Raw genomic sequence first — 25,887 nt, 5'->3', positions numbered from 1 at the left:
TTGAATCAAAAAAGTGACATTTTGGGCCAACACCCCTAAGTAATTGAAAAAAAATAAGACTGCCCCATAAAAAAAATATGCATAAAGCATATAATGACAGGATGCATATAATTATAACCACTTCAGTTGATCTAGAGTCTAGCCCTAAAAACAAACTTGTTTAATTAATACATCCCAACAAAAAGATCTAATTATTTTTAATGTCTTTAAAATTTATACCAAACTATAATAACTGAAACCTTATTTTGATTATTTAAAATAAAAATAAATAATTCCATACACCTACTAAACTATTAGACATAATCTACTTATCATCTACAGACACACCTTCCTGCTTATTTTATTATTTTTACTATAAATTTATTAAAAAATATTTATGTTATTATATGATTGGATAAATACAATTTTAAAAATATTTAATATTAATGAACCGTGCATGGTTTAAACTAGTACTATTAAAAGTTATAACACAACATACTGCTAATTTTGTCAAAGACAAAGTCTAGAAAAAAATAGATCAAGCAACAATACATCTAAAAAGCCTTACTCCTGGGAAAAATTAAGCAGGTCACATACTCATAATCCTGACCTGACACTCCATCACATTGTTTAGTCTTTCGAAACTTCTAATATATTCATATAACTAACACCCCCTGCATTTCCGTATCATGTCAAAACCTGGGTTTGTGACATTGGGAACTCTTCAGATGACAATCAATACATTACTACATATATATATTATCATTTGTTTCACCCTTAGAATGTGGATCAGGGGATGGGATGATTGGATTGTGGGCTTCGATATCGACGTGCCTTATACCGGGCACAAGCTCCTGTATTTCCTTTTCTAGTCTATCAACTTCACTCCCCAGAGCTGTGACAACTTCTTCACCTACAATGGCACATGTTTCTTATAGTTACTATGCATGTAAAAAAGAAATTGTTGTATACTTGGTTTGTTGAAATTGTAACTTGTGCAAGTATTTTAGAGGATTCATACCATAGCCTGACATGATCTTGAGCAATTCATCATCATCCTTCTCATTTGCAGCTTGCCGAAACTGTTAAGAGTTAGAACAATAATCATGAATTCTGAGGACAAAGTTGCACCAGGAATGCATATGCAGACTTCTTTACTACATTCCTTATTCTATCTACTTCCACTACACATATATACTGGTAGATCCTTCTATAAGTAGGACAGACAAGACCAGGTTCTTAATTCGTCATTGTGATATCTGGCTAGGAAATCATCATGAGTTGAGCACAGGCATCACTACAGGGCTTCCTTAGCCCAAACAGAAAAAGCACATATGGAAAATCATACACAGATAAGCATGTACTTACATTTATATATTTCAAATATACTAATATAAAAAATTGAGACTACAAATTACACTCCCACTATTTCATATATACTTCACATTCACTATAATCAAAAGCTGTTTGTTTCCTTCAAAAAAGTGATGATAATCAAATAGCTAGAAATCAATTATTTTAACGTAAAAACATGGCTCTAGAGTTGGTTAATTTTGTTACCGTGAATATATTTAACTAGTACTTGTTTGGCCCTAACTTCGCCCGGGCTTGTAAGTTTTAGAAAAATTCAACTTTAATACTTAGTCATGTATTTTGTTAGGTAATACTCTGTAGTACAATAGTACATTATGTTTCATATATTTGTATTAGTTTAATGTTATATTATGATATATTTTTAAAATATTCTTAACTGTTGATGTAATTATCTATAGTTGTAAGTAGAAATATATTCATTTAGTCATTAATATCGATAAATATGTAGACTAAATAATATTTATACCGAGTAGAAAGTTGTTTTCGAATAATATTTCCAAATCGTATCTAAATAAGTTTGATTAGGGTATAAAACCTAGCACTTGGATGGTTTATGTTTAAATAAATTTATTTTGTATGATATTAGATTACGTGTATATAGACTTTAAAATTTTACCATTTTTCCCCAACCCGAAGACTGAAATGTAAAATTTATAGTTATTACATTAGTTTTTTGGGAATTCATTCAAAAATACCACTTTCTTTAGGATTTTTTTTTTGCGATTTTACCATATTCTGAAAATATTTTTAAAAATACCTTTTGCAACCAAAATCAACTAAATGCAACTCTTTTTAAAATTTTCTAGAAAATATTTAAAGTCTGTTTTTTTGTTGCATTTAATTTAATCAGTGCAACTTGTTAAGCAACATATTCTGCAACCAAGTATTATTTTTATTACTAATTTTTGAAATTGCAATTGTGATGGTTTAATCACAACTTACGAGCTGCAATCATCGGGGCTGAACGTCTAATCAAGGAAAAACCGATTTTCTTCCAAAGGCCCAAAAGAGAAGGATTTGGATTTTCAGGTGGATTTGGTGGAAGACCGGGTAAACATCAGAATTTTAGTTCGTCTCCACAATTAGTTACAAGGGGAAGTGTTTTTGGACCTAGAGGTGGAAGGTCTTATATTTCTGGGAATGCCACAGAAATCAACCATCAATCCTGCAAGTGAAAACTACATGTCCACACTGTGGTAGACAACATCTTGGGGAATGTCGAGGGATTTCTGGAGGGTGCTATTTTTGTGGTGAACAAGGACATTTTGTGAGAGAATGTCCTAGAAGAGTGAACAGTGGGCAAGCTGCGTCAGAGACAACTGTTCGGGAGCTACTGAAACTGGAACATCTTTTGGTAGAGGTCGGGGAAACATTGTTGGTGTTGGTGGTGATATTGGCCAGTCTGAACCACAGAACTCAGAGCTCTAGCGCACCTACACATGCACGAGTTATTGCGTTAACCAGAGATGAAGCTGTAGCGGCCCCGGAAGTAATCACTGGTAAAGTTCTTTTTCATAACATAGAAGCTTGTATTCTTACTGATCCTGAATCTATGCATTCATTCATATCATCTAAAATGACAGCACATGTACACAAGAATCCTTACACATTAGATTTTAAGGTGAATTTTCACACGCCAGTGGGTGAGGTAGTTGTCGTAGATAAAATATATAGAGATTGTCTTATTCAGATAAGCGAGGCAAAGTTATATGCAGATTTGATAGTCTTACCTTCCCATTAGTTTGATATAATATTAGGTATGGATTGGTTATCTAGACATCATGAAAAGGTAGATTATCGTACCAAGGAAGTTGTGAAGGAAAATTTTGTATCTCAAACTAAAAAGTTGTACATTTCAGATTTGAAAATTCTAGTTTTTTGTAAAAATATGTTATTTTTTCTGATTAGATTAGATGTTGAAACCTGTTGAGAAGTAAAAATTATACTTTATTTAAGCTTTAATACAATAATATTTCCTTCAGCTTGCCATGTAGAGGAGTTTTCTTTTTTAATTGATGTTTCCAAAATTTTTAGAGATAATGATTATTAAAAGTTTAAATATTTAATTACACAAGATTAAGATGTTGAAGATTAAACTTTGCAAAATATAAATATGTAATAGTACTTAAGTTTAGGTAGACTTTTCAAAAATAAATTTATAATTTCGCAATTTAAATAATGTTGATAGAACTAAAATAATATAGATAAAAAAAATTTAAAAGGTGCATGAGTTTATAAAAATTGTGTTAGTTCATTTCTCACTAAAAAGGTGTATTAGGTTAAAAAAATCTTAGTGTGCTACTGAGTGGAAGTTTATGGGATTTTAAAAAACATAGTCATTATTTTACAATAGTAAAAAATGATAACCGTCAATAATTATTTTAATTGAAATTGTATATTTCAAATTATAAAAAATGTGTTTGCAGATTTGTGTGCGCATTAAGTTTAAAACTTTACTAAAAAGGTGTTCAATAGTCGAGGGGTAGAATTTCAAGTAGTTTATAGCACGCAGGTGCTTGTTAGGTATATACTTGAAGGTGAGTCGATTTATAAGTGTGTGTTAGGTTAAAAGTGTGTAATTGTAGGCATGTTTGTTCGAATAATTATGACATCACAATTAGGCACCTGAATTCAATATACTAATGATACTAGCTTTACAACCCGTGCTTCAGTGATATTTATTTTAAATTATAATAAATTTCTTTTTGAATCATTACCTTATTAGTATATTTATAAATAATAATATATATATATATATTTGTTATTGGAGGGATTCGAACCTGAATCTTGGTAGTGTATAAATAATAATATAAATATTTGTTGTTGGTGGTTTTCGAACCTGTGAGCTTTAGTAGTGTATATATAATAATATAAATATTTGTTGTTGGCAGGTTTCGAACCTAGGAACTTGAGTAGTGTATATTTTTTTAGTGTTTAAATCTAACGGTCATGATAACTTGATTAAAAAATCCGACGGTCATAAATGAGGATAACCAAACCAACCAAATAAAGGCATTACCAAATTATACTCATTCTGGTTAATATAGTATATATATAGCTTAAAACATGTGCGATGCACGGGCTTTTTAAAAATATATTTTTAAATTATTTTTATATAATATTTTTTGTATGTTTAAGATATTGTAATCTTTATAATGTAATGTAGTTAGTAACAATTAAAATATTTATTTAACTGATCACATGTATTGTTAAGAACTAAGAAACAAATGCAAATTCTAAATTTTAATATTATTGTTGTAAGAATTCGAATCTTGAATTTTTGATACATAGCATAAATGGAAACTATTTTTAATATTGCTGCTTAGAGGATTCAAACTTTGAGTTGTTAATGGAACACGAAATTGAGTTGTTAATGAGAATATTATTTAATATGAATGTAACATATGTTATTTATATAATGAATATCTAGCGAGTGATATTCTATTGATAGTTGAACCAAACGATGAATAATTATAATATAATTTTTATTTTGGTTATGATTAAATAATATATAATTGATTACCTTTTTATTATGTTTATAAATAATAATAAATAATATAAAAGTTTGTTTTTGGAACTTGGATGATGTATAAATAATAATATAAATATTTGATATTGGCGGGATTCGAACCTAGGAACTTGAGTTGTGCTTAAAAAGATCTGACGGTCATGATTGTGGATAACCAAACCAACCAAAAAAATGCATACCAAATTATACCTCATTCCGGTTATATAGTATGGTATAGATAGCCAGGATTTATATATTAGAATTTTGATATAATTTAATTTATATTTCGATGAACATCAAATCGGTTGAGTACATATTGATACATGACAGGTACTAAAAGCTAAAAACAAGTAAAGGATAGATAAGTGTGGATTAACGGCAAAAAATCCACACCTAAGGTGATCCGACCAAAAAGAATCGCGATCCTAGGATTTCTCAACCGCATAAGAGAAGTTTGTTAGGATCACAACACATAAACAATTCTCAATTCCATGATAATCCAAGTCTATTCATAATGAGAGATTACATGAGATTATATAGATAATCATTACTTAGTTGGATGCCAGATAATTTCCTAAAAACTAAATACTTATAAATTTAAACTACCATAACTAATTAAAGGATACCACCAATACTTTATTTTCTTCTATTACTATACTCTATAATCTAGAATGTTCCTACTACTTAATAGATTATATAATTATCAATAACAAAACACACTTACATCTAAATAATAATATAAAATAAATACAAACTAATATTCTAGTTTTTTGTTTGGCAATCATTCTCCTCGCCTCTGAAAAAAAGTCGTACACGAGATTTCTAAAATTTAAGAATCATCCAACAAGGCGATGATTTGCACTTGAACTTGAAGACGTTAAATTTCAAAACCGTAAACAATTTCTTTGAAAGCAACCATGAAAGAACAACGTATTTTGACACAATAGCAGTTGTCAATATGTTTCACCATTATAAAGTTGTTCTCCCGATTTGCAACTTCTCCACTTTAACAACTTCATCTTTTTAATGTTAAAACACTAACTAAACATTCTCATCCTCTTATTTTTCAATGTTAATACACCGAACTTTAAGAGTTTGAAGAAGAAGCTTTTTTCAACAATTGGGGATGGGGGTTTTACAGGTGAAAGTGGAGGATTATGCCGCACACCAGGTTGATCCATAATTACTTTTAATGTTGCTTGCATTTGCAAACCCAAATCTTTAAACTTATTCTCCAGCATCCGTAATCTCATATTGTTTTCCTCGAGATACGTACAAAATCGGTTGTTTACTTCGCTAGCAGTTGCCATTATGTAAAATTCAGGAGCAGTAAGTTCCGGAAAATTTGGGGACTGTTTGTAACTTTTAGGACCCCTGGGGACCGTTTTGTAGGTTTCTAGCGACTTCGGTGGTTTTTCACTGCTATTGTAGGCTAATGAGATGTGTTCCTTTTTTATTTTGTTGCACGAAAGATATTTGATAAAAGGTTTAGGCAAAGGGTTGCGAAAATGGGTATACAAACAGTGTAAAGGTTGGTCTACTGGTGTTTGGAGGAGGAACGGTGGCTCTAATACTCATACCACATGATATGATACATGATATGATACAGACAAGTATTAAAAAACAAGTAAAGGATAGATAAATGTGAATTAACCGCAAAAAATCCAAGCTTAAGCTTAAGGTGATCTGACCAAACAAGAATCACAACACCCTAGAATTTCTTGACTGCAGTAGAGAAGTTTGTTAGGATCGCAACCTATAACAAGATAGAAACAATTCTGGGGATGGGAACGGGTCAGGTTCGGATCAGGTATTGTAAAATCTAAAACCAAATATTTTCAGGTTATACAAATCCAAATCCGTCGGGTTCAGGATCGGCTATTTTCCAGATATCCAAAATTACGAATAATGTAGTCAAATTTAATATTATTTATACATACAAACAACATTAATTATATTTATATAATAGCTAAATTAAATTACATTAACTAGTAAGTAGTCAAACACATTATATTGCATGGGTTGCCATTGTGAGTGAAATCTAAACTATATTAATAACATAACATTTAGTATTTTAATGCAAATGAATTTTTCTTCTAAATATATAAAAAGTACATCTTAAATAATATAAGTCGAGATTGAAATAAAGAGTTATAATTCACTAAATAAGTGTTGACCTACTCAAATAATACAATAAAATTATGTAAAATATATGTCTTACATCTAAAATATTATTATGTATATTATTTATGTGTTGGATTTTAATCGGATTTCGGGTTTGGATTGGGTTTCGGATTTCTGATCGGGTATGGTTTCAGTATTGTTGAAATCCAAACCCAAAACTTCGAATTCGGTATATCAAATATTTCGGGTTCCAAAACAGATATCTGCCGGATCAGATTAATTTATCATCCATGTACAGTTTAGTTAGTAACGGCAGCAATGCAGCAGTGTACTAGTGGGGTGAAGTAAATGTCTTTTTATGTCTTTAATGGTTCTTTAGTCTTTAATGAAGTTAGTTACCAAATTGGTCTACAAATACCATATGCATGCCACATGAATGCTTGTATTCCTATTATGTTGAATATCAGAAAATGGAATTGATTTTCAACTTCTCTTTCTCTCTCTGGTCTTTTTCTCTCTAGGGTTTCTTACTCTCAACTCTACATTGTGTTGCAAGTTTCTCTCTAATTCTCTACCTCTCTGCTCTTGTCTCTCTTAATCCGTCTTTATCTCTCTGTTTCTTACCTAATCTATCATTGTTAAACAAGAACCCTAACCTCTCCTGTTCCTTTTCTATCATATGTGATGTCAAACGAAGAACTAGGATATTAGTTTATATTTTTTATATTATTATTTGGATATGAGTGTGTTTTGTAATTATTAATTATATAATCTATTAAGTAGTAGGAATATTTTAGATTATAGATTATAGTAGTAGAAGAAAATACGGTATTGTTTTCCTTTAATTAGTTATGGTAGTTTAAATTTATAAGTATTTAGTTTTTAGGAAATTACATGGTATCCAAGTTATAATTATTTATATAATTCATATAATCTTTCATTATGAAATAGACTTCGATTATTATTGAATTGAGAATTGTTCAATTCAATAATAATCTTTCATTATAAAATTATTCTGATCCGAAGAATACCCGATCCGAAACCCGAAATTTTGGATTTCAACGATACCGAACCGATCCCGATCCGAAAACCAAAACCTAATCCAAACCCGAAATCCGATTAAAACCTAACACATAAATAATATATTATATATAATATTTTAGATGTAAGACATAATTTACATATTTTTACTGTATTATTTGAGTAGGTCAACACTTATTTTAGTGAATTATATCTCTTTATTTCAAGAAAATAAGGATACCGGATATTTTTCATGAGGTCACCACAAATACATGTACACAAGTAATCCTAATCATTTTATTATTAAATATTTACATACCATACATTTTGCATGTCTTTAAATTAGGAAGGTAATTAATTTGATAACAAATATAACACACTCAGGTCAACCATTACCTTAGGAAATTTTGCAAATGTTAACCTTAGGATCCTTATTCTCTTATTTCAATCTCAATTTTTATTATTTAAAATGTACTTTTTATATATTTACAAAAAAACAAACCCGATTTGAACCTTACCCGTTCCCATCCCTGACAGTGTACTATACTTGGCTATGCTAACACATCCAAATGTTATCGACTCAATAGAAACAAGGCAAGCAAGGCTACTACAAGCATATATTATATATTTTAAAAATATAGAAAATACTAAAAATGCTTCTCAGAAATAAGAAATAAGAAGGATTGATGTAGTTAGCTAACCTGTCTGGCCCACTCTACACGACCAGTCCTGTTCAGATAATTCTGCACCAGCACCACCCCATTGAAATCTGAAAGTAAAGAGATTCACCATGTTAAATATAAAAGTCCGAAACAGAATATAAAAGAGAATAATTGTATATCTTGTGCCTATACATCTCATGTAGGACTATCCATAGTTGAATATATTCAGCTAATCTGCTTAGTGGGTCAATTTGGAAGATAAAGCACCCAAAATAAACAGTAGTATTGAAGCCCTGATGCAACTACTTGTGTCCCCTCTGGTCTGAGATATAAAAAGTCTTTGAGTTTATGTCGTAATTGAAGTGCATTAATAATTTTCTAACTAATACGTTCTGTATTCGGTGTAAATTAAATCTCAAAATCCAAAATTTAAACATAGAATTAATTAATAAAATATGATATAGGTAATCACAATTTTTAGCCACCTTAACTACATGCAAAAGTCAATTGCTTATGAATTATAATAAGGAATGGACGGAGTACAAACAAATGGACAGTTCTATTTTAGAAACGAAAACCCAGAAATTCTGACATCTACAGATCTACTGTAATATGGTAGTAACATTTGTCATCCAGCAAAGCCGTTTTCATCTTCATAACAAAGTATTTCATATTATAAACATGCATGTTTCCACGAAATCATGAATAAAATACACCAAAAACAGGAGAAATCACCTATTTCAGCCTTAAATCTAAAAAACCCAGGTCCAATAACCTCACTTTTGCAGTCATATATAGCATCTACAACCTGCCACCAAAATTTCAAGTATGTAACACATCGGAATTAAACTGACAGCGTGCCTTATATTACTCTGGTAAAGCAAACTTTACCGGGTCATTCTTCAAAAATTGAAGAACCCTTCTCATATCATGATCATCAATAGCTCTACCAATCAAAGCATGGCGATTCCTCTGGATGAGAAATATTGCCACCTGTGTCAAAAGAAACAACCGATAATTATATCACTACTTACTCACCCTTCTATCTAACCTTTACTAATTAGGAATCAGATCATTAATGACATGTGAAATAAAATCATCACACAGGGATAAGGATTGTTGTACCAAGCTTTATTGAAAAAATAGCTTTTATGAATTAGCACAATTCATTTAGCTAATTTGACATGTAATTCTAAAAGTTTGTTAGCACATGGTACTATAACATCTGCACTTAGGCTTTTACTGATTTAACTGAGAAATGCTTGGAATACTTCATACCATCCCAAGTAGGTTTCCAACTACAATTGAACCAATTGGATCATATATGGGATTCCCAGTGACTTTTACAGCTACCAATGATGCAGCTGCTATAGCAAGTCCTGTAACCGCTGCACCATCCTGCACATTAACAATCACATTACAAAAGAAGTCAAAAACACCACCACACTTCAAATTAAATGTTGATCAAAAGGTGATTTTCGATTCAAGACAATTTAATCTGTCAATTCTAAGAATTTCAACAATAACCACAAGTTAAAATGTATAGTTGGATGTATGAATGGATGACACTGACAAAAGCTCGTGCACTTGTCTAGTTGAAGGAGGTGAGTGATAGAGAGTGATGGGGTTGGGAAAAAGTCTCAACCGCAATATAGGATCCCTCAAGCCTCATTATGTGAATTACATGGTTCTTTTTAAACAAATTTTGTTTTCATTACCTACTAAGTGAGCCACAGCTTCTGTAGCAAGCTAGAGTTAACCAACAATTTCTTTTATATGTATAGGTAAATAATATGCCTTAAAAGATCAGGTAGACTTGTACCCTTCAATACTACTAAGAGCATCTCCAAAAGCCTCTTTATCTTGGTTCTTGACTTAAAATTAAAGGGAGACAATTTTTTTGCTTTAAGAGACTCCTAGTGGCTCTTAAATTCGCTAAAAGTCTCATCTCTCTCCTAAATTTTAAGAGTTATTACCCACTCTTAAATAATACTATATAATACATTAATAAGATAAACACACTCTCTCTCTCCACTTTCTTTTGTATTTATATGAATGCGACTTACTATTAATAGTATAAAACTAAATAAGGAATGGATCTAAAGATCATTGTTGGAGATGAATACACATTAAATGGCCAAGAGTAAATAAGTTATATTATATTTAGGAGTGATTTAAGAGAATCTTGGAGATGCTCTAAGGACCTAGGTAATTCAGTAAAATATGGTACTGCAATATTTAAATATTCATGCTGATGCAAAGTAAATTTCCCATGATTAAGTTTTTCTTCTGCTAATAAAAAAGTAGCATAGTTGTAATATATATAGTTAGCTTATGCTTATCATACTCTTTTCAGTGTAGGTTCAATTAGATTTTTATTAATTTTAAATTTTTTTCATTCCAATTCAAGGATGTTTTAGGTACTTACTTTATGTACATGCATTTATTTGTGAAATCTGCTACAAGTTAAGATTATACATATTATTATGTATATATGTATACATAATACATAACATTCAGAAACCTTATTTACTACCATGGATTGCAAAAGAAAAAGAAGCAATCTCTAGGTCACATATGCCAGTACTTCACAGTAAATTTGATATAGGAATTCCTTCATATTGTATTACTAATGTGAAAGGAGCTATGAGCTATGACCTCTGTCATGACTGCAACAGACGTAGGATCGTGACCCCGCCATACATAATCTTTCACTTTCATCCCCTCAGCTGCTGCCCCTTTCCTGACAGCATGTACAGCCACAAGCAGGGATGCACCTAATGGTCAAATCTAATATGAGAATTGAGAAGTAAGGATACAATTAAAGCTAAACCTCTGAACTATATAACCAATTAGCAGCAATATCCATAGAGCTATACCTTCAATAACGAATGAACCAGCAATCACCAAAGCTGCGTACTTAATATTCTCTGGAGGCTGGCTCAAAAAGAAAAATAATCACATCAAAAACAAAAAAAATTACTCGTAACAAAAAAGTTAGGCAACATATTCACAAGCAAGATGTGAGCATTTCACCAAGTAAATGTTCGTGTCCAGTTACCTGCGAAGTCCACAAGTTTTGAACCCCGTGAACGATGGTAGCGCCAGAACCAAGACAAAAAATACCAACAGCTGATATTAAGGACCACACAAATCTTTCTTTGGAATATCCATATCTGGAAACATAACCACGGAGATTTAACTTGCTCAACACCACAAGTGCACATAAATTAAACTGTTTTTAGTACATCAGTCATGACATATATCTCTATAAATTGTGCAGATACGATAAACAGCTTATGTATAGATTTCATAACAGTTTCAAACATGCAAGAAACTGTCTATTCGATAAGTACGTACTAATTTGATTCTTCCATTTATCTCAGGAAGTAATTCTTCAGGTAAAACGAGACATGACGAAATTTTGATTGGGTTTATTATTTCCAAAAGAGATCTTTAAGAATGTTCATGAATTTTTTGTAACCTCTATGTGCTTATATATATATATAATTAGAAACCTAAATGCTTGTGCACAAGAGCAGAAAAAAATGACAGTTAGCTACGAAGTTTGGAGTGAAAACTCACGGGTGCAGAGCATCTGGTGCACGCTTTGAACTACTCAAACCATATGCAAGAAGTGCCTATATAAAAGCATAAGCTTAGTACTTAATTTCTAGCATCTGCATAACAGAAGAGCCAACACCCCTGGATCCAGCAAATAATGTTAAAGAACAAAAAAACAGTAAAGAGGACTAAATGGGAGAACTTACCTGGTTTGCAAAGTCAGCAACAGAATGAATAACTTCAGCCAGCATTACATGACTTGAGCTGACAAACCAAACCCCAAACTTGAGAGAAAATACAAGGAAATTGCACCATAATGCTGTTGTGACTGCTCGCTGCCTAGAAAACATCAGAACTTGTATAAAAACAGAAAAAGAAATAAAAAAGAGAGAGAGACTAATCTCCAAGATAAAATGGAATCGCATAATATATGTTCTTTGGCCCAAAGGCAAGCTAGGATTCGTCAGACAACATAGTACATTGTTCTCATAATCCTTGCTCATACAAAAAGAAAAACGTTGTGCATACTCATGGCATCACAGATTATAAACAGGACCATTAAAAATGGCCGAATATGTAGGCACGGGGTACTCTTTACTAGAATGAACAACAATTTCATTTGGTATTAACAATGTAATAGCATCAACCAAACATGTAATAACAATAGAATTTATTTTGTCTTAATTGCAAATAGCTCTTTGTTGAAGTAAGTCAACACGGTAAGTAAGCAAACAAATATTGAACTAACAAACAGTCACATGTAAATTTACCCATGATCTTCGACTTCTATCCTCTCTAGCTTCTTACTTCTAGTGAGAAGACCTGAAAAATAAACAATCCAAAAAGTAAAACTGGCTACCAACATAAACAAATAAACAACACAAAATTAAACTAAAAAACAGAAATTACCACGGCTAAAAGAATAGTAATGAGGAAAAGAACATTGTGGTGAATTTGAAGGCGACAATACAACACGGTGGCGTGAAAATATAAACGAAGGGCGCGATGGAGAAGGAGATAACAAAAATCCGCCCTGAGCTCCCAGAAATCTAGAATTAGGTTTTGGTGGTGGAGCTGAATTGTAATGAGAACTAGGAGGGGAGATGAATTTATAGAGAAATGAAATTAAAGGGGAATCAAAATTGTAAGTATGATTAGTACAAGGGTCGTTACGAGAGAGGAGAATTGATGTTCTCCGCATCAATGTAGATGCACAACGATTTTTCACCATCACTCCACTTCCTAATTCAACTAACTCATGCTGCTATTGCTACTGGTATATACATATGTTACATATACATGATCGAGAGAGAGAGGGAGAGGGAGAGGGAAGGAGAGAGATTAGCAGCGGCAGCAACCACCAACCACCAGTTGAGAAGCGGGGGCGCTAGTACTACTGTCAGTATTATTTCCCGAACAAAATGAAACACGAGGAAGGTCGTAACTAATTTAATTCAAGTAGGGTTTGGGAGTTGAGTAGGCTAAATTTAAATTACAAACACATCTTGCCGTTTAGGGTTCATTTTCATATCCCTAGTTATCCTTCCCCATGTTACGTTTAGTTATATACGATTTTTTTTTAAATTTTAAAAATATGTATTCATGAAGTTGTGATAATGTGTACCAAAATTTTTATACGAATATTATCATATATACTAACAACAAATCATTCGATAACGTTTCTTCCATTTTCCTATCTTTGATAAAAAATGGTATAATATTATAGTCAAATAGTACGAAGAGTTCTATTTTTTCTATATAGTTTAAGCACGTTTATAGTTTAAACATTAACCACATAACGAAAAGGATAATAATCAAATTACAGGACAAACTACCTGCCATTAGAAATTATTGGTCCATTAATTTAAAAATTTGCAAAAATATAAAGAACATTCAAAAGTTTCAACTTTACTGTATCAAAGTAAAAAGTTTCCGTTTACAAAACAGTAAACAACAATGGAAATAAAAATTAAACTTAATTATTGAAGTTCTGAAATGGAAAAATGAGATAATGTTCATTCAATATTTCTTGAAAGGAAGCGATCATATGAATCTTGAGTCCACTACAAAAACATTTTACTTTTCCTGCATAATAGAATATAATATGATGTTACTGCAATATGAAGAAATAACAAACTGTACATATATTATGTACGATAAATCACATATAATGATGGGTAATTATACAACCTACCGACCTTTTTAACTCGTTTGCTAGTCGATAGAGCTGAACCTGGATAACCTGCACCATCGGATATACTGGGAACACTTGTCTGCAATTTTGGATAGTATGAAAATATTTGTAAATTCAAGAGCTAACAAATATCTTTAGGATAGACAGTATGATAGGTATATTATGGAATAAACAGGAAATTTTTATAATGTGAAACATGAAGCTCACATTTGTATAATTTGAAACTGAAGTCCCAATATCAATGTCTTCAGGCACAAGAGAAGTGTTAACTGAACATTCATATGCATCATGAGCATAATCTACTGTGCTGCTAACTAATATGTTATCATCAGTGAACTCAAATTTAATAATTATTTCTCTTCCTGCAATTTGCTTCAAAGGTGGAGGATATGATGCACACTTACTTTTTAGGAAAATGACGTCCACATTTTCCTTTCACCATACACGGAGAATATGAAAAATCTTTACCACATGATCCATGTATCATATGCGTTTGAACTACGTTATAGCCGATATGATCCATATTTTTATTTTGTATTTCGGCAGATATCAATTCATCAATTTGTTACACATTTTGTGGCATGCTTTGCGGGTGCAACCATATTAACATATGACAATGATGAAGTCCACGCTTTTGGAACTCAATAACATGCATAATTGATATTAAAAATAAAAAGAAAAAAGAAAAACAACTGTGTTAAATGCGTAAAAGGCTACTATTAGTTTATATTGTTTAGACATAATGTGTGTGTGTCATGCGAAATTAAAAAATTGTGCCTAACCTCCAATGCATTTGCCGAAATAGTTCCTTTTCTTTATAAGGTCTGGTAGTTGATCAAGTTTCAACTTAAACACTCTAGCTATCACATCTGGTTTGTTAGCTACATCTACTCCGCCCTCTGGGAAGATATTCCATCATTTGTTTAATTTTCGGCCATTGAGTATTACATGTCATTGTCAAAAATAATGATGAATGTCCAATCGTACGACAAATAGCCAAAGAATCTTTGAAATACTGGTTTATGTACCGTTGAGAACCTGTATGGGTTGTTGTTAATATGACATTCTTACCAATGTTTCCATGATTTGTATCACCTTTTGTAAGAGAATCACGAATAAACCTGTACAAATCTGAATGAATGGTACTTTGGTGGTTTTTAATCCAGTCCAATCTGTACTGCTACTGCAGCAAATACGTCGACAACAAATTGTTGCCAAAGACGACCACCAAGATGTAGATTCATTCCTAAAACAAAATAAATAGTATAACGTATGAAATAAAAAATAATAAGATTTAACATGAGAGAGAGAGATTAGCAGCGGCAGCAACCACCAACCACCAGTTGAGAAGCGGTGGCACTAGTACTACTGTCGATATTATTTCCCGAACAAAATGAAACAGGAGGAAGGTCGTAATTAATTTAATTCAAGTACGGTTTTCGAGTTGAGTATGCTAAATTTAAATTACAAACACATCCCCTTTGCCTGTCTGCCTGCCGTTTAAGGTTCATTTTCATATCATTAGTTTGATTTGCTTTTTCCAAATATGACTCTTTTTTTCGTCAGAAAATATGACTTAATAATGTATAAATCAATTTTTGGAAAAATAATGGCCTAATTTAACATATTTGAGATATGCAGTCTTACCCTGCAATGTGTTAGAATAAATAGTCTAATCGTAAGGGAAATAAGTTTAATTAATCAAAAATATGCTACAAGTTTCTAAAATATGAATATTGGAATGTTAGTAAATGCATCTTATACCTGTAAGTAATCATAATAATAATCGACTATATTTAAAATAACATAATAATATTTATTTTTTAACTCGATACATTAGCTTTAAGAAAATTATGTAGCGATTAATCAGATTATAAGTTTGAATCAAAAAAGTACGGTGTAGTGTTAATAAAATCGGTAATTTTAGAATCAGAACTGTGACATACTATTTTCTCAACTCCAATTTAGTATCCTATCTTTTAAGTAAGCTGAGCAAGAAACTTTACAAATCGTTCTTAATCGGCCTGTCTAGACCGTATATACATTATTTTTTACGTTTTATTAAAAGTTTGGTTCGATTATAGTTTAATATTTATTAGAGATACTCAATATTTTTCGGTTGAGATAAGACTTCATCAGTAATCAGTGTTAAGTCCATTTGTTTTATCGTATAGCCGCTACACTTCGGGTGCGCACTTGGTAAACCATATGGGCTCACGCAATAGCATGCAAATCACGTGAACCAAGGTAAACCGCATTTAAGCGACATGCTCTGACTTAGGCCTCCCGTGGGATTCGAACATGTGACTAAGAGGATAGTTATCCCCTCTTTAACCAACTGAACCAACCCTTGATTATAGTTATTTTGAATGTGATTACCCGTGATATTCAAGCTAACATATTTTGGTGTATACTTTTTGTTGATGACATTATGTTTATAGCTGAGTTTAGAGATAATGTAAATCTAAACTTAGAACATTGACGGGCATTATTAGAGGTTAATGGCTTGCGTCTGAGTCGTTCGACTATCGAGTACCTTTGGGCTAATCTTAGTGCGGAACCTAATAATACTGATGTTGGGTGTGTATTGGTGATGACGAAGATCCCTTAACTTCTCATTTTAATTATCCAGGATCTATTATTGACAATAATGGGGATATTTTCGCGGATGTTACGCATCGTATTAAAATAAGATTAATTAAATGGAGAGCTGTTATAGCAGGCTTAGGAGCGATGTGTGGTAAAAATGTACCTCAAAAGCTGAAGGCAAAATTTTACAGGGTCACAGTTAGACCAACATTGGTTTATACTTCTGAGTATTGACCATTAAGGAAGGTTCAAGTTCGGCGATTGTAAACGGCGAAATATGTATCCTGAGATGGATGTGTGGATGGATGTGTGGTCGTACACTGGTGGATCGGATATTGAATGATATTTTTCGATGAGTATTAGGTATTGAGTCTATTGTGAAGAAATTTAAGGAAATACCGATTACATTGGTACGGTCATGTTCGAAGATGACTTGTATCGGTCCTGGTTAGAGGAGTAGAAGACATATTGGTTAGAGGCAAGAAAAAGAGGGGTCGGCCGTGTAGGACATGGGCTGATCAGTTCAGTTTGTACATATAGACTTTAAATTTTACTGGTAAAATGACATTGGATATGATTTTACTTGAAGACGACGAATTATAGTCGATAAAACATCGTGGGATTAGTTAATAAGTTGATAAAAGAGGATTATTATTCTTATTTAATTTGGGTCAGACATTTCAGGTAGTTTTGAAAGTATGAATTACCTAAACTTCATATAAGTGTCCTTGTAGATATTTTCTATATGTATATATACAACTATGTGCTTGGTTCATCTCGTGCATTTTTCTTCCTTTTTATTGTTGTATTGGTATTTAATCAATATTCTTACTGTTTAGTTTGATCACACTTATATTCTAAGTCGGGAATTTACACGAAAATAAATTCCTTAGTCTTTGGATTAGAGACATTATATGCTTAAATTTTACCCTCCGCTATGTTAACAATATATTATTTAATTTTGATTTTTTTTTATTTATAAAAATGAAATTTTCGGTTTCTTTAACTTTAAATCCACCAAAAAGTAAAAAAATTGTGAATTAGCCCAAACATTAGAAAATTTATTACCATAAAGTATTTTTTTAAAAAGAATACATTAATATGTTTTATATTAATATATTATTTTTTTTAAAATGATATGTTATTATATTTTTTTAATTCAAAAAAAAATTTAAGAATGTATTTTTCCTATCTTCTTCCCTTTCTCTTTTCCTAAAAAATTAAATTAAATAGAATATATTGACTAGTAACATGATTTGAAACTTTCAAATTTATTATTTTTTTAAAATTTAAAGTTTATTTTTACTGTATACTTAGTTGTATAATAAAGATCAGTTTAAACTGATACCAAAAAAATTCGTTTTAAACATAATGTTTTAATTTGATTTATCACGTAACAATTTGATTTTGATTAAAAAAGTAAATTTACGATGAGGCGCGCCACCATGTAAACCGTCAAATTGATGTTTACCTCTAACTTAAGTTGAAAAATAAAAAATCAGTTATAACTTATGTGACATAAATATCAAAATACTACTTTTTCAAGGTGTTCGACCCAATCCGTGATATGCTAAATTGGATGATGTACATGTTTTTTTTTAAAAAGGGCGATGAACATGTTCGTCATGCGTATCAGGTGTGCTGCTGATACGCATATTCCTAATACGCCTGATACGCATATTCCTAATGCATATTATCTTCTAATACGCAACTCTCGAATGCGTATCAGGCCTAACACACCTGAAAAACAGCGCAATGCAATATCCTGATATTGCAGACAAATTAGCATATTTGACGGATATTTTGGACCAAAATTTTAAAATGTGATATGCAGGATCATGAAAATTAAAAAAGTGATATTTCGGTGAAAAGCCCATTTTCATGTATAATATCATACTTGTGAAAATTTGTTTTTAGACTTAATTGCACAAAGATGGCCTCAATTATAATTTTTTTGCATAAAACTGGCAGAGTTTTAATAATAGGCACCCGCATGACTCTTCTTTAATTTTTTTAACATGCGATTGGTTCCGTCAGTTTCATCTAACAGACGTTAAATCAGAAGGGTAAATTAGGAACTACCTATTTTTAACTGCTATTATCCTCATATACAATATATTTCTATAACCAAATAATTTGAGTCATTGGTCTTCTTTCGTGGTTGGGGTTGAGGGTGATGTTTCGGTTGAGAATACTTTGATTGCGTCGTATGCTAAGTGTGGGGATTTGGGGTCTGTGGAGTAGGTATTTTTATGGGATTGGGTTTGGTAGTTTGAGTATTGTGCCGTGAAATTCTTTGATTGGGGGGTGGGCTTATGGTGGGCAATTGTTTAAGGCGGTTGGGTTGTGTCACATGATACTTTACTATGGATTTCGCCCCGATGGTAGCACTATCCTTAATTTGCTTACGTAGGGTTGTTACATTGGATTTTTGATGTAAACACTTGATTGCAACCTCTATATAAGCACTTAAGGAATTAGGGAAAGTTTCTCGCTTGATATTGGATCAGTTATCTGGTCCAAGAGTCTCTCTTTGAAGCAGTGTTGTGCCCATTCAGCTAAATTCATTTGCTCTTCATCCAGACTCTTATCAACTGCTGGTCTTCCACACAAGACCTCAAACAACACCACGCCACAGGCATAGACATCAGATTTCTTGGTCAATCTGTGAGTTGAGACATAAAATGCATCTAGATAACCGATCGTGCCTTTGACACGGGTGCTTACGTATGTATGTATCTGATTTGCTGGGCCTGTTTTGGATAATCCTAAGTCTGAAATTTTAGCTGCAAAGTTCTCGTCAAGTACAATGTTTGTGCTCTTCACATCTCTGTGTATGACTCCACTCTCAACACTTGTACCAGTGTGAAGATAGTCTAATCCATGAGCTGCCCCAGCACAAAACTTGAGTCGCTGCACCCATGGCAGAGAAGGAAAAAAATTATTAGCATTTCTGACACTTTTATGCAAATGATCAGCAAGTGTTCCACGAGACATATAATCATAAACTAGGATCATCTCCTCACAATCGTCACAGTAACCAATAAGGGAGACTAAATGGCTGTGTTGAAACTTGGAAAGTATCTCAATCTCCGTATGGAAAATTTCTCGACAGTAACCAACAAGGGAGACTAAATGGCTGTGTTGAAACTTGGAAAACATCTCAATCTCCGTTTGAAAATTTTCTTGATACCTTGCTTGGACCTGGATCCCAAACGCTTCACAGCAACCTCCAGTGGAACATAGTAAACTACAATAGTAGAGGTATCTTATCTTCCAACTCTTCAAGTGAGGGAAGATAACACGAATACAATAATCTTCAAAGGTAGTAACTAACATTTTTTTTTTCTTTTGCAGCTCGAAATATGGCAACCTAGAGCACTTGTTTAGAGGGGTTGAATTCAATGAATTATCTCGTATAAATTTATTCCATCCACGACTGATTCTACAATGGTTGGATCCCAAATTCAAACTGCAATAAACTGCCCAAGTTCTTCCTGTAACTTGTGGAATAATTTTGTCGTTGTTCTTCCAGTTTTTATAAGCCTCTTCAAAAGTTTTAGTTACATGCTGAGAAAACAAAGTAATAATCAATTTCTTTTATATTTAAAAGCTTTAAAAAAATTACGTGCAAGTACATACACCAAAGTACTTTGTAACTATCAAATAAAAGTATGAGTACAAATTGTAAAAATTGAAGACTGTTTACCAAACTAGGCCATCTTTTATATCCAATATTAGAGGGTTTCATAGGTTGGATGAAAAAGGGGTTCTTAGATTTATAAGCTTGAGCTGAGGCAAGAGTTCGATCACCATCTCCTTTTGCTGCTATATACAAATCAAGACAAACCAATATATCTAAGTTACATTCTTTTATAGTATGGATTTCAAAAAAGACTTAAATGAAGGAAATAATACCTTCTTGTTGCAATTTTGCTTCAACATTAGGAGAGTTTGTTTTCATCTTCTTACAAAGCCTAACCGCATCACCTGAAATACTTGAATTATTATCACTACTAGTTGAGTGACTTGATTCATCAGAACTAGTTGAATCATCAAAACAAGTTGAGTCTTCAATATCGATAATCGTTTAATTTAATTTAACAGATTTAAGTTTGTCACTACTAGCTAACAGATAATCTATCTGATAATCCCAGATCACCCCGGGGCCTTCTCCTTGTAGGGCCCGGACTCAAACTCTTTTTAGGTTGTGACGGCAGCGGTGTGCGGTGTAGCTGTAGGGTGGGAACCTACAAAACAGAACCGGAGGGGGGTGGCGTCCCCACGGCACCTCCAGCGTGAGGATGAGAAAGGGTTTTGAGGAGAAGAAGGGCAAAATTGGGATTATGCATATATATTTGTGAGGATTACGTGTGTGCATGTAAGTATATGTGAGAGAGAGAGTATATAAGCTTGTAACCTGTAATCTTCCTTTTGTTATACCTTTTATAGGCCTCCTACTAGGGTTTAGGGGTTTGTCCCTTTTCATCTGGACCGTAGGTTGGCCTTTTGGACTGTAGGGCATCTGGACGCCTGGGATGCGTCAGAGTACTATCATATCCGGACCGTAGGAACGTCTTGGATCTCGGGTACCTGGACGGTGGCGATGCTGCCACGTGTCCAGGGCTCCTCAAGGTCAACGCTGAATCCGTCAGAGTACTGTCAGATCCGGACCGTAGGAATGTTCTGGATCTCGGGAACCTGGACGTTGGTGATGCCGCCACGTGTCCTGGGATCTTGTATTTGGGCCCTGAGCCTCTTCACTTGGGCCTGAATTGTTATGGGCTATCATTTGCCCCCCACTCCCTTATGCGGGTTTACCCGGATGGGGGAGTAGAGTAATTGCCTTTGAGCCGCGACGCCTTTGCCAAATTATGGGGGTTGTTTGATTTGCTGCCCCCTAACCCCTTGGTCAAATGGAAATGAGACTCCGGGGTTGACTTGGTTAGTCATTTGACTTGAGTTCAAGGTAGGATTCCTTGAAATACTCTGGAAAATTTTGGAGGTTGTTTGATTTGCTGCCCCCTGACCTCGGGGTCAAATGGGGATGAGACTCTGGGGTTGACTTGGTTAGTCATTTGACTTGAGTTCAAGGTAGGATTCCTTGAAATACTTTGGAAAATTTTGGGGGTTGTTTGATTTATTGCCCCTAACCCCGGGGTCAAATGGGGATGAGACTCCGGGGTTGACTTGGTTAGTCATTTGATTTTGAATTTGAATTTTGGGCACGGTTTGGTGGGCAAGTACACTCCTGACATTTGATTTGACCGGACTCTGAAAAGTTGTTGCTGGAAATCCGGGATGTCAGACGACTGTTGGGATTCTAGCCGGGGTCAAAGATATACACGTTTTATTCGTATCTTTTGAGTGTACAGTTTTTAATTTCCTCCTTTTTTTTGCCTAAAAAGACGCGCCGTGACATGATTGCGATAGTGGTAATAAATGCTGCAGTTATTAATTTGTCGCCAATCAATGGGTGCCACGTGGCCCCGACGGTTTCTTTAACCCAAAAACCGCTCACATCTTATTTCTTCCTTCTATAAATACTGGTCTTTTCACTCCCATTTTTATTTTACGCAAACACTTCCACAGAGACGAGAGAGATTCTTCAGAGATTTTTAGGAGCATTTCTTGGTGAAGCCCCATTTCTTTCTCCTGCCCATTTGTAAGTATCTCAATTCTTTTGCTTCCTTTTTTACTTTTTCCTTATGTTTTTGCGATGCATGTAGTTATTTTACGAGAGTTTTCGCTTCGCCACTTTGCATTTCTTGCTCGTATTTCATGACCGCCTTGATGTTTTGGCCTTGAATCTTTGTAGTGTAGCTTTTGCGTAGCTTTTCCAATGGCTTTGTGTCTCATTTGTGTAAATAACCTTGATTTTGGTAGTTTTATATGCGAATAAGTGGGTTTTTGGTAGTGTAGAAAGTTGAAGAGTCTGGGGTGTGTTCTTTATATATGTTTCTTGGTTGTATATGTATGTATATGCTGTAGATCTTGTTTTTGGGGTAAGATATGCACATGATTTGTTTCTAAACTTTTTCTGTTTTTTGTCTTATTTTGTTGTTGGGTTCGGGTTTGGCATTGACTCCGGGGTGCGCTTATATAGACACGTATAGTATATGCCAGGTAGCCGTTTTAAACGTATTGCTACTCTTAGGAACCGGTATCCCGAGCGTCCTGTCGGACTAGGTGAACTTAACTCCTTCTACCCCTCTTCCTCTTCTAGTTGTAGTTCAGTAGAGATGCCTCCCCGGGTTGACCAGCCTCAACAAGTTTTAGCTCAGACCCTAGTATTAGGTCCCGGGGGTACCTTATCGAATCCGGATGGGTCATGGGAGGATGTAGATGAATACTTTGTCCAGTGCCGAGTGAACACCAAGCCCTTGAGCTTTTATTACCGGGATTTATCCGAGGCATATGGGGGCCCGGATGGTTCGGGAGGCCGGGAGCCTTATGATGAGGATGAGATGGATAGGAAGTTCTTCACCGCCCCGGGGACTAGGTATGAGTGTGGGGCGGTTCATAGAGAGGTCCAGGAGAAATACACAGATGCCGAGGTAGATGGTGCCCTTAGGCTTGCCTTTAACCTTGACGACACCTACCAGTGGAGATGGCCTGAGGAGCATGAAAGGGTATACCACAGACCGGAGGGGGGATGGGTTGGAATTCCATTGGAGCATCTCCGGGGCATGCGCCTCGGATTACATCAGTTCACCAAATCCCTATGCCGGGATGTTTATGGTATCCCTTTTACTCAGCTAGCCCCGAACTCGGTGAAATGGATCAGCTGGTTTTTAGCTTGTTGTCACGCCAAAAATTACCTCCCCACCTTCAAACTTTTTCACCATATTTTTAAAATTAAGAGATCCACCGCTCGGCCGATTTACGAGTTCATGTTTAGGATAGAGGATTGTGGGTATCCCTCTGATAAGATGGTTCTCCCGGTTAGTATGTTGACGTCGCTTAAGGGATGGCACCGGGAGTTCATTTTTGTCCGGGGTGGGAATCTGAAGTTCATGCCACTCCATAAACTTGAAATTAAAACAGATAGGTTTCCGGTCCAGCGGCTCGGGAAAGCAGCTCTCGCGATGGTTTATGCCTTCTGTGGGGCACTTGGGACGCAGTGGACCCGGGACTATTTTACTAGCAATGAGAACATGCATGCTGCCGGATGTAAGTCTATTGCCTTAGCTTTATTTTGATACTGTAACTTTTATTGATTGCTTGTATCCGGGACTGATATCTTGTTGTTTTCCTTTTCAGGTATTCCGAAGTTGATTCCCTACCCCCCAAATATGTCTGCCCAACTTAAAGATCTGTCGGCCAAGCTGCGAAGGATTGGGGGAATGACTAGCGTGGATGTTGGGAAGAAGAAGGTTGGAGAGGGTGATGATGCGGCCCGAAAGGCGGCGCCGTCCCGCCCGGGGAGGACAACAATCGTGATCAACGAGCCCCGGTCCGAGGACGTGCAACAGGGGGATGTGATAAGAGTTCCAGCACCTCGAAAGAGGAAGGGTGCCCCCGCGAGTTCCGGGGATAAAAGTGGTGATGTTTCTGAGGGCCCGGTTTCAAAGAAGGCTGCTATTGATCTGGCTCCGGACACTCCGGAGACTCTGAAGGCCCTGCTTGCTAGTTTTACCCCGGAGGCTCGCCGGAGGGAGTTGTTTGAGAATTATGCCAGCACGGCGGAGAGGAAGAAATACAGGAAAGAGCCCCTCGACGACTTCCTGGTCGGGCTTCAGGAGGATATCACTGCTGTAAGCCTTTTTCTTATTTGCCTTCTTCTTGTGCTCTTGTATTTGTGTTGCCTAATCACGATTTATAATGTTTTCAGGCTAACTCCCGGGTTGCTGGACTAGTTTGCATAACCCGGTGATGCTGCCGAAGTCTACCAAGTTGAATCCGAGCGGCTAACCCGGGAGATTCAGGAGTTGAAGGAGGCCAGTGCAAGGGAGGCTGCTGCTCATAAGAAGATTATAGATGAGATCCGGGAGAGGCAGGACCGGACTGAGGCTTCTGTCCGGGAGATGAGGGCTGAAAATCAGAAGTTGAAAGATGATCTTGCCGCCCGGCCCACTCCCGAGGAGGTTCTCGCAGGGTTCCGGGGAACTCCCGCGTATTTCGAAGAGCTGAATGATAAAGCGCTGGAGAAGATCCAGATCTGCTGGAATGTTGCTTCGAAGTATCTCGGCGAGGAGCCTCAAGGTACAATAGACGTCTTCCTGGAGAAGTATATAGAAGAGAAGACCCGATTGGAGCAGGAAAAGGAAGCTGTCCGGGCAATGGAGTCTGGTGTTGGGACGTCCAGCAATGTTCCCTTCTTCTCCGGGTCGCCACTTGCTGAGCAGCCTCCCCTACCAGAGGGCAATCCAGAGCAGCCTCATTCGCCTCCCGTCGACTCTGCCGCTGAAGCTTAAAGATTCTGCCATGTCTTGGCATGTAATTTTTATTTCCTTGTTTTTAGCTCAAGTCATTCCGAACTAAGCCTTTTGGCTTTTTAAACTTGTTTGTAATTTGAATGATCTCGGTTTGCCTCTCCGGGGTGTGTTTCCCCGGGGTAGTTTAATGTGATTGTGTTCCGTTTCCTTCATATTGATTTGCATGTTTAGAACTTAGAATTTGAGTAGTAGTTAGGAATTTTCCTAAGGACACATGAGCTGCGTTTTAGTGGACCCCGGGATGGGGTAATTTTCAATTTAATGAAAATTTAAAGTACACATGGGCTGCGTTTTTCGGACCCCGGGATGGGGTAGTTTTCAATTTGATGAAAATTTAAAGTACACATGGGCTGCGTTTTTCGGACCCCGGGATGGGGTAGTATTTTTAACTTTCTAAAATTTTATGAATACTCATTGGCTGAGCTTTTATAAAAA

At 34.9% G+C, this 25,887-nt stretch overlaps 2 protein-coding genes across 2 annotated transcripts; both read right to left on the bottom strand.

Moving 5' to 3' along the window:
* Positions 1 to 532: 532 nt before the first annotated feature.
* Positions 533 to 13,773, bottom strand: LOC141703932 (metal tolerance protein C4). Its single transcript, XM_074507307.1, has 13 exons — positions 13,141 to 13,773; positions 13,002 to 13,053; positions 12,438 to 12,570; positions 12,253 to 12,308; positions 11,729 to 11,843; positions 11,547 to 11,604; positions 11,326 to 11,444; positions 9,946 to 10,065; positions 9,559 to 9,660; positions 9,403 to 9,475; positions 8,707 to 8,774; positions 1,001 to 1,061; positions 533 to 892 (listed from the first exon to the last, which is right to left on the bottom strand). The coding sequence occupies exons 1-13, from the start codon at positions 13,460 to 13,462 to the stop codon at positions 726 to 728; spliced, it is 1,446 nt and encodes a 481-aa protein (XP_074363408.1). The 5' UTR covers positions 13,463 to 13,773; the 3' UTR covers positions 533 to 725.
* A 5,710-nt stretch (positions 13,774 to 19,483) lies between these two features.
* Positions 19,484 to 20,353, bottom strand: LOC141703930 (receptor-like protein kinase FERONIA). The gene has a single exon (XM_074507305.1). It carries the CDS (start codon positions 20,351 to 20,353, stop codon positions 19,484 to 19,486), a length of 870 nt encoding a protein of 289 aa, XP_074363406.1.
* Between the last annotated feature and the right edge of the window lie 5,534 nt (positions 20,354 to 25,887).

This window comes from Apium graveolens, unplaced genomic scaffold (genome assembly GCF_009905375.1).
Source record: "Apium graveolens cultivar Ventura unplaced genomic scaffold, ASM990537v1 ctg720, whole genome shotgun sequence".
Taxonomy (NCBI): Eukaryota; Viridiplantae; Streptophyta; class Magnoliopsida; order Apiales; family Apiaceae; genus Apium; species Apium graveolens.
Note: the sequence above shows the minus strand (reverse complement) of the source record. Positions and strands in the feature narration are given on the sequence as shown.

Excerpts from the sequence above, each read along its gene's own strand:
- LOC141703932 (XM_074507307.1), bottom strand. The coding sequence starts at position 13,462 with ATGGTGAAAAATCGTTGTGCATCTACATTGATGCGGAGAACATCAATT. Across the intron at positions 9,476-9,558 it reads AATTTTTGAAGAATGACCCG|GTTGTAGATGCTATATATGA; the intron begins GTAAAGTTTGCT and ends TTTTGGTGGCAG. Across the intron at positions 893-1,000 it reads CAAGATCATGTCAGGCTATG|GTGAAGAAGTTGTCACAGCT; the intron begins GTATGAATCCTC and ends GTGCCATTGTAG.
- LOC141703930 (XM_074507305.1), bottom strand. The coding sequence starts at position 20,353 with ATGTTAGTTACTACCTTTGAAGATTATTGTATTCGTGTTATCTTCCCT.